At 45.6% G+C, this 13166-nt stretch overlaps 1 protein-coding gene across 27 annotated transcripts in view; it reads right to left on the bottom strand.

Moving 5' to 3' along the window:
- The window catches only part of NTM (neurotrimin), a 1404754-nt gene that overhangs the window by 958143 nt on the left and 433445 nt on the right, over window positions 1-13166 (bottom strand). For 17 of the 27 annotated variants that reach the window (XM_065529242.2, XM_065529241.2, XM_065529244.2 and 14 more), the window contains exon 1: window positions 6678-6942. Coding sequence is in view for 18 of the 27 variants with exons in the window: in XM_045369940.3 (XP_045225875.1) it covers window positions 6678-6759 (82 nt within the window). In the remaining 9 variants the exon portion in view is untranslated. Of the gene's footprint in view, window positions 1-3763; window positions 6592-6677; window positions 6943-7181; window positions 7283-13166 lie in introns of those variants that run through there. The other 10 variants (XR_012423935.1, XM_045369936.3, XM_015436083.4 and 7 more) reach the window with 3 other exon arrangements.

The raw sequence follows: 13166 nt of genomic DNA, 5'->3' as shown, positions 1-13166 counted from the left end.
TCTTAGCTCTACCCTGAAATCTGAATCCCTCCCAGAGGTCAGATGAATAGTATTTGCCTCATCCAGAAAGCTGTCTGAGGCAAATTCTTCCCTGGCCTTTTCTGGTGTTCTCCCTTTATCTTCTTGGCCCTCCAGTTCTGTGCAGAAGTCAGGGCATAAAGGAGGTGGAGAGGCCAGAGAGGTGACAGTGATGTTCAGCATCAATCAGTAACTCAAACACACAAGACAATGACCACAAAGGCAGTGAACTCACAGCAGCCTTCCCCATCCTATATATACCAAAGACATCCATGAGCTCCCTTTCTACAAGAGGTTGTGTGGAGTAGCAAAGGCAGCATCTCTGTGTTATGAGAACCCAGAGTCAGGGTGTGCACCTCCTCTCCCCAAACCCATCTCAAAACAAGGATTGAGGGCTAGTTACTTTCCTGCCATCTGTCATCATTTGCACAGGAGGCCAGAAGCTGTGTCATGGAGTCTCCACCATTGCTTCTGGTACTGCTATTGTTGCTTTCCATTTATGACAAAGGATGCCAAGCCAAACCAAATCTGAGAGATGCAACTAGGTCTTTGGTCTTATCCATTAGTTGCTTTTTCATCACTGTTGTATCTCTGGCACCTAAAACAATGCACCGAACATAGTAGGCACTCAATAAGCACTTGGATGTGATTGAACCAGTGGACAAATAAACAACCAGATGGATTTTGTCTTAGGGTGAGAGTTTGGTGACACTTCCAAGATGAGCAAAGGAAGCACCGCTAGAGAGTGAATTTGAATGAGTAAGTAAAAGCCAAAACCAGCAGTCTTTTGATCAGTCTTTTATTATCGCAAAGGGCAATACTCTCACAGAAGCTAAAAAAAAGAATCAAATTTAGTAACCTAAGATGTCCTTAGTAACAGAGCTGAAGAATGTGTTTTCCAATATTTGATTTCTTAGCTTGACAGTCTCTCTTGAAATACTCTCTTCTCCGCAATGAAAATGTGAATCTTTGTTGGTTTGTTTTGCAGTTTGCAAATGACTTACAGAGCTCTTCTGGCAGGGTTTCTGTTTCTCCGCTTGCAAATAAACAAAAGGCCATTTCTCTAATATGACTTAAGCAGGGGAGATTCTGTGATCTCCTGTCATGATTTTAGAAGCAGTAGAAAAGGAGAAGAGAAAGGAGGGGCAAGTAGAAAGAAGAAAAAGAAAAACCGAAACAGGCAGCTTATAAAAGCTGAGAAAAAAAGCAGGAAATAGGCAAAGATAAATTTGATATGGAAAATTAGAGTGTGAGAGATACCAAATAATGGAAGACTCTGTAATTAATAGGATCCCAGAGAACCTTTTGATGGGGGCTGAACTCGCCCATGGTCCACTGGCCTCCCTCCCCGCTTCCATCACATCAGCTGGGCTCCTTGTGAACTGTGAAGACAGGCTCTCCCCTCCTTCTCCTAGGCAAGCCTGCATGAAGCAGAGCAACCCCTGCCAGCTTGACCTAGATCTGTCAACTGATCAATTACTTTTCCCATAGAGGAGAAGGAAAAACGAAAGGGAGAAAGAAAAAGGGAAAGAGAAAAAGAAAAGGTGGAGAACAGAGAAGTAGGGGGAGTGGGCAGAAGGAGAGAAGGAGGGAAGGAGGGAGAGAGAATGGGAAGGAAAACGGATGCACTCCTATATCTTTTCAGTGTAAGCAGTGGTAGCAAGAGCAGGCTTAATCCATAAGGTTACATAAATAAAGACATACATACGTACACGCATACACGCATACATACATGAAAGAAAAAATAAAGCTCTCAGAGGTTACTGACCAAAATCATAGTCAAAGCAGAGGATAGAGCTCTTTTTTCCCACCCTTTGCCAATCCAGATTAGAGCTATTTTTTCTGAAACTCCTACCTCTAGCTCCATCCTCCCTAGTGCTCCCCCTCTCCACCATTCACACTGCAGTCCCACACTGAAGCCTCCTTTTGCAAAGGGGTGGGAGGCATGCTCCCTGCAAGTGCCTTCGAAAGCCCCTCTGCCCTTCCCCAGTGCACTCTCTGATAAGATGAAGCTAACCTCCCACAGAGGGGAGGAGATGCTTCCAGGAACACTGGGATGGTACCCTTCGACCCTTCCAACCTGTATGCCATGGACTCCTTTATTCCTGCATGCTTTCTTTTTTTATGTTTAATTGGTTTTATTGAATTTCAAATGACTACAGACATAAAGTAAACACGTAACAAGACAATAGAGCAGAAAGGAAGTAAACTGCATAAATATAATCTCAGCATGGAGTTCCACTTAGCACCACATGTTTGGAGTGTTACAAGCATTAATGAGTCCTTACAACACCCAAGGGAGTCGCCCCCCGGCCTGGCGGGCAGGTGGGGAGATGGGCCCACAGAGGGAAAGATTTTCCCCTACCAAAAACAGAGCAGTTTGAGCTTAGAAGTACATGTTCCCCATGGAGCTATGTTCAGACCACTAGAAGTGGCTTGAAACCTGGAGACCATACATATTGGGGGTTTGAAGCATTTGTAGGACCTCTGCTACAGCAGGACAGAGAGCAATGTGGGTGTTTGTTTGTTTGTTTGTTTTTGAATCTTTAGCATTCTAGTTTGTGGGCAGAAGCAGACCATGAGCTTGAATTCAAAATACTTGGAAAAAAGCCAAATCACAGACCTGTTCGTCTTACCCAAAGTGTGCATCTACCATGATTGAACGGTAAGAGCATTGCACATCTCTGCAGCACGTGTCTCTTGCACACGTCAGAATCACATGCCCCATACTGATTCAGAAATTCTGCCATTTCTTGGGATATTGAGAGAGCTCACTTCATCCCAAGGGACAAGTTTTGGCTAAAATCAACACCAGGCTGTTTGTCCTGTCAAGAAAAGGAGCCAGTACCAGCATGGCAGACAGCACGCAGGCACAGAGCAGAACCCAGGAATCTGCCAGGAGGCAGTCTAGACGCTATCACCTCAAGCAGGGAACCAAGAAGGACACCGGAAAACACTATTCAGGACCCCTGAATTAAAACCAGCGCTACAGAAGGAGGTTACTGAGAAAGAACAGAAGTCAGGGACTGTACATTGCAGCTGATAAGACGGGTTTTCGGGGCTTATATTAGGCTTTAAGGGAACCAAAAAAGGGAAGAATCAGGACCAGGACCAGGCTCTGTGCCTGGTAACTAAAGCTGCAGTTTCAAGAATGGTCTTCATGCCGTGAGACCTGCTGGCCACGGCAGACAGTCTCCAGGCACGCTTGAGCGAACGCTCAGAGGGCCGTCCCCGTTGGAGTGGCCTCCTAATGCAAAGGGTGGAGGTGAGCTACCTTTGTGCCACTGTGCACGCCTTGCCAGGAACTTGCCCCAAGTTGGCAGCCCCAAGCCTGGCAGGCAAGTTCCACTCAGTGAGGCTCCCTGACCCCTCCCCTTGCTGCCATGCTTCCAAGAGCCTACAATGCCTATATCAGGCCCAGGGGCCAAACATCCAGGCTAATGTTTCCACTTTGCCAGTAAATATTGTCATGGTCTCGTCTGCCACCCATGAATATCAGAAGCATTGCCCACTTCAAGCTGCTGCTGGCACCACATGTGTACTGTACATGGCAGGAACCTGGCCGGCCTGCCTAGCTGAACGGCGCCCACTGCCCACCTCCTGGGTGCTGCGCGAAGGGGAGTGTGAACTTTGCCAAGGCACCTTTTCCTCCTCCTCTGCCCTGTCTGTGTCTCAAGCTAGCTGCTAAGTGGATGCGGGATGTGAGGAGAGGTGAGGAAATGAGAAAGGTAAGAGAGGAACCTACCCAAGCAAATCGGAAGGTGTTAAAAGAAACAATAATCCTTCGAAGGAGAAATGGTCGGTTTTCTAGAAAGAGGAAGCTGCAGCACAACCAGCCATTCCTTTCAGAGGCTCTCAGTGGCAGAAGGTGGGCGGCGGGTGTGCTGCAAAGGACAGCATCTGATCCAGCTCCGTAGCGTCTGCGCCCAGGAAAGAGATGCCTCTGCTTAATCAACCCTGGTGTATCTTCGGGCCAGAGCGCCAGGGAGCTAATCGCCCCCTCCTGTCCGCGTCACTAATCGTGCTGATTCCCTCAGAAACCCCCCTCCCTACCTAAGCTGGATCATGGTTGCTGGTTGGGTTGGGGGGAGGAGCAGGTCAGCGAGGGGTTCCTAACCTGCCACTAGCACCAGGCACCTTTTCAAGAGGCAGGAGGCACAGGAAGTAGCAGCTCTAGGAAGAACCAGCTTAAAACAAAAACAGAGGAGAAGAAAAAATCGCCTTGGAATGTGTACTGCATTCTAACTAGTCCCACTGGGTCCATGCAATAGGGGGGGATTATTGCAGGCAAGACCTGGGCTGCCTCAGTAATTCTGCAAGTTTGATAAGAGATAGCTGGCAGACTTCAGTGTCCTTCCCCCGAAAGAGAAAACAGACACCACCTTGGCCACATCTGACTGGCATGCAATACGGGGGTCTTTGGGGGTTGTTCTGTCTTAAAATTGGGCAGCCTTGTTCTATTACGACACACTGAAGCCTATTCAGGGCTGATTGGGTGAGGGTAGTACAAATAAGGCCATCATTCTTTTTGAGAAATTCGGGATTTGGTAGAATGTGATAAGGTCTCAGATAGTCCTGTCGCCACCACCCCTACCCCAAGGTAGGAACAAGACCACAAAATCAGATGGCACCTTAGATAGATTTGCACCACCACTTTGCTACTCATCTATTCAGAGACGATTCAAAGTATGAGCAAATATTATGCTTCCCTGCATTTATTCTGATGGAAAAAAAAAAAAATCACGTATGCTAATTTATATGTAAATTCAGTATGGCCCTGGGGCTCCTGGCATGCAGCCAGCAGGGCTGTTGATGGTGGAAGTTTGGTCATTGTCTCCAGTTCCATGTTACAGACAGAAGAGACACGGATCTCAGGAGAGACAGAAATTACTGAGGGCTTGGGACCTTCCCTCTCCCTACCTCTCACCCCTCACCCTACCCCTTCCTGCTTAGTGTTCATTTTTGCCGTCAGCCCCCATAGAAACCGCTTTCCCGAAAGTGCCCGATCCTGAACTCAGTCTCCCTACTTCATTCTTGTGCACCCAGAACAAGCAGGGGCGCACACACATGCACGCACACACACGCTGATACTGCTCCATATTATATAAGAGGAGTCAATCAAGGATGCCTCCAAGTTGACTCCCTTCACTCATACACACACCAAAGCCCCTAGGGGAGACGAGGGAGATCCTGAGGCCCATGCCTCCTGGTGTTGGGTGCAGCAGGTGACATCATGGACATCCCTGCAAGATTCACCACCTTAGACTTCCTTATGCGACACAGATCCTTTCTGTCCCCCTCCTTGCCTTCTTCGTCGAGCCCCAGTCAAGGGTGTACACATTTGGTCTTTCCAGCCTAGTCTCTCCGCCCACCTTACGTGGATCCACACTGCAGCCACTGCAACCTATGTAAAGAGGACAGCAGCAATCCCTAGGTCCTAACCTCGGAGAAGAGTCAGCAGGACTACAGCTCAGGACTCAGTCCAGATCAGGAGAACTCCATATTGCAGGGGGAGAAGAGGGCGAGGGGGTGTTTTTCACTGGGTTTTTTCACTGGGTCAGAGGGAACTTTCCTCTGGGAATACAACTGCATAGGACTGAGCCTCACCTCCCAAGAGAGGGCTCCTCCTCCCAGAGCCCTGCTGGGTCACCCTGGGAAAGTTTCTCAGCTTGCCTCGATCCTTACGAGTTTAGCTATGTTTAATACGAAAGAGGCAAACTAGGTACCCCAAAGGACAGGGCAGGTGGGAGCAAGCTGATTAATGGATAATTCTGTTGCTGGAACGAACGGACGTGAGAGCTGGGATGGGGTGTCGGGGGTGGGGGCACGGTGCAGCAAATGGACTCAAGGTGGAGGCCAATTCCAAATGCACAGAACACAGCACTGGGAACATCAAAGCATGCACCAACTGCAGCCCCCAGGGCTCCGGGCTCAGCCGATAAATAAACAGAAAATTGGCATTCGACTCTTATTGCCTCTCTCCCTTCAACTTCGAAAAGCTTTTTAGAATTTCAGAGCCCCGACTCCCCTTCCTTTTATCTGATTGTTATCCACACCCCCCACCCCAGCCACAAACACACCCCCGAACACATTCAAAACTAAGACAGTTGTCCCCCACTGCTGCAAATTGACTCATCCCTTGAAGCCGGATCGCTGACCAGAACCTCACAAGAAGCACCTGAACCTGATTCTTTCTAGCCTGCATTTTCCCCTTTGCTCCTTTTAAAAGCTTTGCAAGTTCGCTGGCGGATATTTAAAGTTTCCTCTTGTAATTTCTTCCCAGTCGCATAACCAACACCTTGGCAACCCTGTTGCCCTCCGAATCTGTCATTTCCCCCTGCTTACATGTGTGCTCCGTTGTATATGTGTGCAAGAATGTGCATGAAGCCAGGGAGCCTAGCACACAACCACAGACCTAACAGGAGCACCAAACATGTTTTACTTATGCACATACATTCCCCCATTCCGGTAGCAGCCAGAATCAAATCAATATTCTCACAGCCTAGTCGGGAGAATGAAGTCCCAGCCATGCTGTCTAAACGCTCTCTCCTCCACCTGCAAACAGTGCAGCACAGCCGACTCGGGGAGTCTGCGAATCTTATAAAGCACACTGTACAATTCCTGGGTCTACCGTAGGCAAATCAACAGCAAGCTCTTACCTTGGAAGAGACACAGAGCAGCCAGCCCCGTGAAGACTGCCCAAGAGATAGAATTGTGCATTTTTGGCTGGATGGTTTTCATGATTTTTTTTCTTCTTCTTTTTCTTCTTTTTTGTCAGGTTCGGTTTTTTTCTTTCTTTCCTGATAGACTGTGTTGCTCTCAAGCTTGTGCAAGGAGATTTAAATCCACTGTTTTGCTGAAGGACACAACAAGAAAACCGAGGGTGTGAGAGAGTATGACTTCTCCGTAATTATCTCCACTCATACTCTGGCACTGAGACACATTGTACAATCTGGCCCTGGACAGCCCTCCTACAAGCTGCAATCATTGGTTCTAATCCAAGGATTGACAGAGCTACAACACACGCGCGCGGGCACACACACACACACACACTCTCTCTCTCTCTCAGGAATCATTTACTGGGCAAATCAGGCTAGCTGATTAAAGAGACAGGAGCCTGGAGAGATAGAATGATAAATGCCACTTTGCCCCTTCTATATTACTTTCATTTTTTAAACTGACAGTCTCTGAGTCTTCTGAATATCAGAAAATCCCTTTCCCCCTGGCATTCCCTGGCCTCCTGAACTCAGATTCCCTTTGCACTGGAAAAATCCCATAGCCAGCCATGGCTTATGGGAAATTTTAAAGGGACATTTTCATGCTCAGTGAAACTTGTAAAGATGAGTCAGATTTCATTTGTTGGTACCTATTTTCCCCTCCGATGGAAATATCATTCAGTGACAGCTTTTTTTTTTTTCTCTTTCATCAACCTTTCTACTTAGTTGCTTTGAAAATAGTAAATAACTTTCTATTTTCTCCTCCTGTCACTCCTGTTTCAGAACATCTATGTTATTCCTCTTTTTCATTCACTTTTTAAAAATCAATTTCCTAAAGTCATCCATGTGTATATGATACCATGAAAAGGTACCAAGTACCTAGTATTTGAGAAGAAGTTCTGCAGTCTGAAGATGGAGAACCTTCTTCAAAAGAAAACAAAGTAGGAGTTTATTGACTTAGCCAATCCACATCTACTAAAGCAATAATATAAGCATCTGTGATTCAAACTGCAGCAAGAAAGGTTCAGGTTAGACATGTAGAGGGGCTTTCTGAGTGTAAACTTTGTGAAGTTCCTCAGAGCGTTGAAGACATTAATCTCCTTGGTGACAGGAAAGCATAAAAACCAAACAGAAATAACCTAATGGATATACATGATTTCTTAAGAGATCTAATTCTAGGGCCTGGAAGTTTATTCTAATTTTTGGCTTCCCCTTATGAGAGGCAATTTAGAGGATGTGAACAAAACATCTGGAAAATGTAGCCCCTGGCTGGGCACAGAGGCTCACGCCTGTGTATCCAGAACTTCAGATGGCCAAGGAAGGCCTGTAGCCTGAGCTCAGGAATTCGACAGCAGCCTGGACAACATGGTGAAACCCTATCTCTACTAAAAACATCCAAAAATATCTGGATATGGTGGTGCGCACCTGTGGTTCCAGCCACTTAGGTGGCTGAGGCAGGAGAATCGCTTGAGCCTAGGAGGCGGAGATTGCTGTGGGCAGAGATTGCGCCACTACAATCCAGCCTGGGCGACAGAGCCAGACCCTGTCTCAAGAAAAAGAAAAAAAAGAAGAAAAAGAAAATGTAGCTTCTCACAGAACCTTCCTTAGTCAATTCTGACACATTCATACCCCCACTATGCCTTGACACACATTTTAAAAATATTCTTCTAGAACTCCACTGCCAATTATTATACTTCCTTGTAACCCCCATAAAAATGCTAATGTATTTTCAAACTGCATAGAAGAAAAGTACTCATTGTCTGTTTGTATTTTAGTGTACAGAGGTGAAATGAAAACATCACTGCCATTTTGTACATGTCTAAGACACACAATTTACCTTGTTTTATTTTTTTTTCTTTTTCTGTCGTTCTTTTTTTGTTTTTACAGATTTTTGCTCTGTCACCAAGACTGGAGTGCAGTGGTGCAATCACAGCTCATGGCAACTTTGAACTCCTGGGCTCAGGTAACCCTCCTGCCTTACCCACCAGCTAATTTTTTGTTTGTTTGTTTGTCTAATTTTCTGTGGAGATGAAGTCTCACTATGTTGCTCAGGCTGGTTTCAAACTCCTTGCCTCAAGCAGTCCTTCCAGCCTTGGCCTCCCAGAAGTTGACCCTGTGTTGAGTATGAACAGGAACAACCCTCCCTGGAATGTGGGATCTTGTGACCATGGGAGGAAGGGGCCCTGGGACCTCAAGATCTGGGGACCTCAAGATCCTACTCACAGCGCCGCACAACCAAGGGGCCTCAGGCAGATCATTTCACCTCTGTGAACCTTGGCTTCTTGTCTGTAAAATTATAGAACTGGAATAATTTCTTATCCTCCTTCCCATTTTAAAGACTTTTTATGTTAACTGGTATTTTCTTTTTTCTTCTTGCCATTAAGTTCTAATTCACATGTCTATCAAAATGTCCTTGATACTGTGAGCTCCCAATGGACAAGAATTTTATCTGTAGATGAGACGTTTTGTGCGGTGCTCAGCATAGTGACATGTGTAATTAAATGCTTTGGAACAACTGTGACGGAAGGTGATAACAGTGCTGTGCAAAAGGAAGGTGGCTTCCTTTCACCACCGTTTCATTTCTCTCCAGAACGATGACAAAGATCATGGACCACTGGTAAGTCTTTAGTCCCAATCTGGAGAGGCAGACACTAACATTTGTAAATGTCCTCACTCTGAACTATAATAAATCTATACAGTTACCAATGTTTATTAAGCTCCCATGTGTGTACAAATAATAAGAAATTAATCATCAGAGTTGATATTCATTGATATTTATTTGCAATGTGCTAGGCATGATACTCAGTGTTCTGTATGCATTTTTTCTCATTAAATCCTCATAACCTGTGAAGTGGTGATATTATCCTCCCCATTTTATACACGAGGGCGTTGAGGCTCAGAAAAAGATTGTCCACAGCCACACAACAGTTAAGGAGTGGAATCAGGATTTAAACCTAAGCATTTTCATCTTAGATCAACTTCAAAAATAATATCCTGTGCTAAACACCGTGAGGGACTCAAATAGATATCAAGCATCCTAGCGTATAATCTTTTTGCTGTTTTCAGTAGCAATGAGATTATTGATAAACATTACAATATGTTGATACAAAACTACAGGAAGACTCATATACTGCTTTCAATCTTAACTGAGTTTCAAATGGTTGGTACATAGAATGAATTTCATCAGACCGCACATGATAGCTGGTCGTTTTCTATGACAGTTTTGTAAAGTTCTTTGGAGATGGTGGGAGTCATGAATACCTTGAGAGGGACTCTGATCCTAGATCTGAGGCAGAGGGAAGGATATTGCTGGACGAGGATACCATGAATTAAGAACTAGAGTTAGAAATATACCAAGTAGATTTGAGGTTCTAGTGACTTGTCTGAGATTCCCCATCCTACCCTTCTGTATAGCAATAAAAGCTTGAAAATATTTTTCTTACATAAATCTTAGCACAATATGATTCTTGGCAGTTACTTTCTGCACACAGGTAAGGTAACCATGTCTGGACCCGGCAGGCACAGACACTGGGCATCACTGACATGACTTGTTGATTGAGAGCACAGACTTAGGGCTGCTTTGCTTGGGGTCCAAATCCCAGTTCTGTCCCGTAGGGGCTGTGGGATTAGGTTGAGTCATTTCAACTCCACATCTGAAACAGGATAGCAATTACACCCCCATCCCAACCATAGCCAGACATCCTAACCATCAACTAATTTTCATTAATTTTACTGTTTTAACAAATTGAGATGGATGTGGTCTACCACGTGGCATTGGTGGAAGCTATCTGTGCTTGGGAACTAAGACTCCTGGACAGAGCAGTCTCAGCATTATGCTTTGTGCATTCATTGAGGCAAAATATATCCTCAGGGATTGCCGAACCAGAAGTCTAATTTGGGCTCTGAACACAGCTAAATGCTAAACTATCTTGAGAGCTATAGCTCTTTCAATGCTTGAATTTGCCACATGAAGTAAAATTTCCCAGTGGCCCTCAGGTTTCACAAAAGCACACCATTAACTTCCTTCTAGAGAAGGCATCTCTTTTCCTCCTTTGTTATTGGGTTTAACACAGCATCACCAATACAGGCCTGTTGGATCAGTCAGCTGCTCATTGCTATAATTACAAGTCGAAAAGCTGATCCTAGGCTACACACAGAAGGGTTTCATTCAACCAAGTACATCTCTTGCCTAATGGAACAGGTCTCATCAATGCAGTCAACAAACTTCCTTTCCATTTTCCATTCTAGTCTCAGGATCTATCAGGCTTAGGACTGAGAATCTCCATTGTTGCAACTATCCCAAAGAACGCATGGCTTGGTCCTTCTGCTTTGGGGTGGCTTGTGACTATGGTTAGAGATTTCTGCCAGAAGTGAGGCAATGACTAAAGAACCTCTGACTGGGGGAAGTTATGACTGGGGGGAGCTATGATTGGAAGGGGGGACACTTTGAAATCACAGTTCCCTCCTCAGCAATCAGAGCTCCTTCCTCTGAGTTAGAAGGCTCAAGTACTTCTCATCAGGTGTCTGGAGGACTCACTTTGCCTTTTGCATTAGCCAGATTTATGTTATGCACCATTTGCTTCCCAGTTCATGGGTCCACTTTTTTTGCAGAGGAGGATGAATGTCTTAAGACGAAATTAACGTCCAGAAAGGGACCTTAAATTCTAGACAGAATGGTAATCTCTCACCACCCACACGCCTTGAAGTTAGAAGAACTTTACTACAGACATGATTTTTCTGTTTGCAGATAAGAAACAAGGAAGGGGCATAAAATTTTTTTTTAAATAAGGAAGGGGAAACAGATGAGGTCTTTAACTCCTTTGGAGAGGGCAGCTAGGATTGCATTTCATAAACCTTTTATCATCGGGCAGCTTAGGAATCTGCACTGTGTGCAATGAGCTGGTACAAACAGGGATTGATTGTCTGTAAACTGCCCCCATGCACACCTGTCACCTCACCCAACGATAGACAATAAGTCCAGTAAGCTCACTGTGGGACCTGGCTGCCCTGCTGTCCAAATCCCAGCTGAACCCTGACAGCAGACATAGGAGAGGGGATGCATAATCACTCACACATGGTGGGCCAGGCTTGAAGGACTGGCAGACAGAATGCCACCATGAGGGGGAGGAGGAGGTGGGTGTGCGTGTGCCTGTGAGTGAGGGAGGAAGGGGTGTGGAGGCAGTGTTTTTTATTTCTCTCAGCTATTATGGAAAGAACTGCGGGAGCTTAAATCTAAAGAGCAGTGCTGAAATAATGTTCAGGACTTAACAAAAGCCGCTGCTCTGCTGCCATCCGCCTGCTGTGGCCTGCCTCTGCTGAGGCTCCGTGCGGTGGGTGATCTTACATGCCCAGAAGCTTGGAGGAGCCTGCCCTGGGGGAAGAGGAAGCCAGCCTGCCCTCGCACATCTGGGGTTGGGCAGGGTTCAGCTTTGACCTGCAATGCCACTTCAGGGATAGTGAAAACCATAGTAGGAAGAAGGCAGCCTCCTACCTTAAAGGGAGTCTCCCCAGAAAGGGAGAGTTGCAGCCATCTTGGATGGGGCTCTGAGCATGGTCTCTTCGGTTGGGAATGGAATGGGTCCAGGCACAGGTAATGTCTGAATTATGTGAGTCTATTTTGAGAATTTGACTTAGAGCAGCAGGTTTTCTGATTTATTGATAAGTTGCCCAAACTGATCTTAAAATGAAAGTGTAACTGTTAGCAGCCCAGAAATTAAGGACACAGGGATGTAAGCCCAAAGTCCTACAAAAGGAGAGTTTTCAGTGTTTTCTAATTGAATTACAGGCATAGTCATCTGGCCTTGATTTGTATTTATCACATTCATCTCAAAAAGAAGAACTACCATAGAGCAGTATAACAGAAGTAATTTAAGATTTAAAATCAGAAGACCTGGATTCGAGTCTAAGTCCCTTGATCAAGTTCAATCCAGTAATGCTCAATGTTCTCATGTCGTCTCATCCCACCTCATCCTTAAGGTGGAAATAATAATACCTACTGCACAGAGTTGTTGTAAATTCATTAAAATGAAGGTTATAGATGTCCTAGTACAGTGATCAGCATGCAGACACATTGGCTCCTGGTTTTTAGGATCAGCTTGCTCGAAAAAACCAAGCAGTATGCTAGATAATATTCGACAAGAACTTCAGAGTGTGATTCGGTGCCTTCAGGATGCTAACTGCCAGAGATTTTTTCCTGGATCTGTAGTAGACAGGGTGACTCTTGCATCTGCATCCCCAGAACACTGGGAATCAGTCGGATGTTGTTGGAGTGGGCACTGCTCTACTGTTGGCGTAAGAGTGGGCACAGGCCCCTGGCCTGGTCAGTTTCTTTCCTGAGAAATTTCCAAGTGCTTTGGGGAAAGAGGGGCTGTAGCTAGAGGACATCTTTCCTAACACATGGAGAACTCTGCAAGGAAATGGAGTCAACATAAA

The sequence above is a fragment of the Macaca fascicularis genome, chromosome 14 (genome assembly GCF_037993035.2).
Source record: "Macaca fascicularis isolate 582-1 chromosome 14, T2T-MFA8v1.1".
Lineage (NCBI taxonomy): Eukaryota > Metazoa > Chordata > Mammalia > Primates > Cercopithecidae > Macaca > Macaca fascicularis.
The sequence above is the reverse complement of the archived record's forward strand: the minus strand, read 5'-3'. Positions and strand labels throughout refer to the sequence as shown.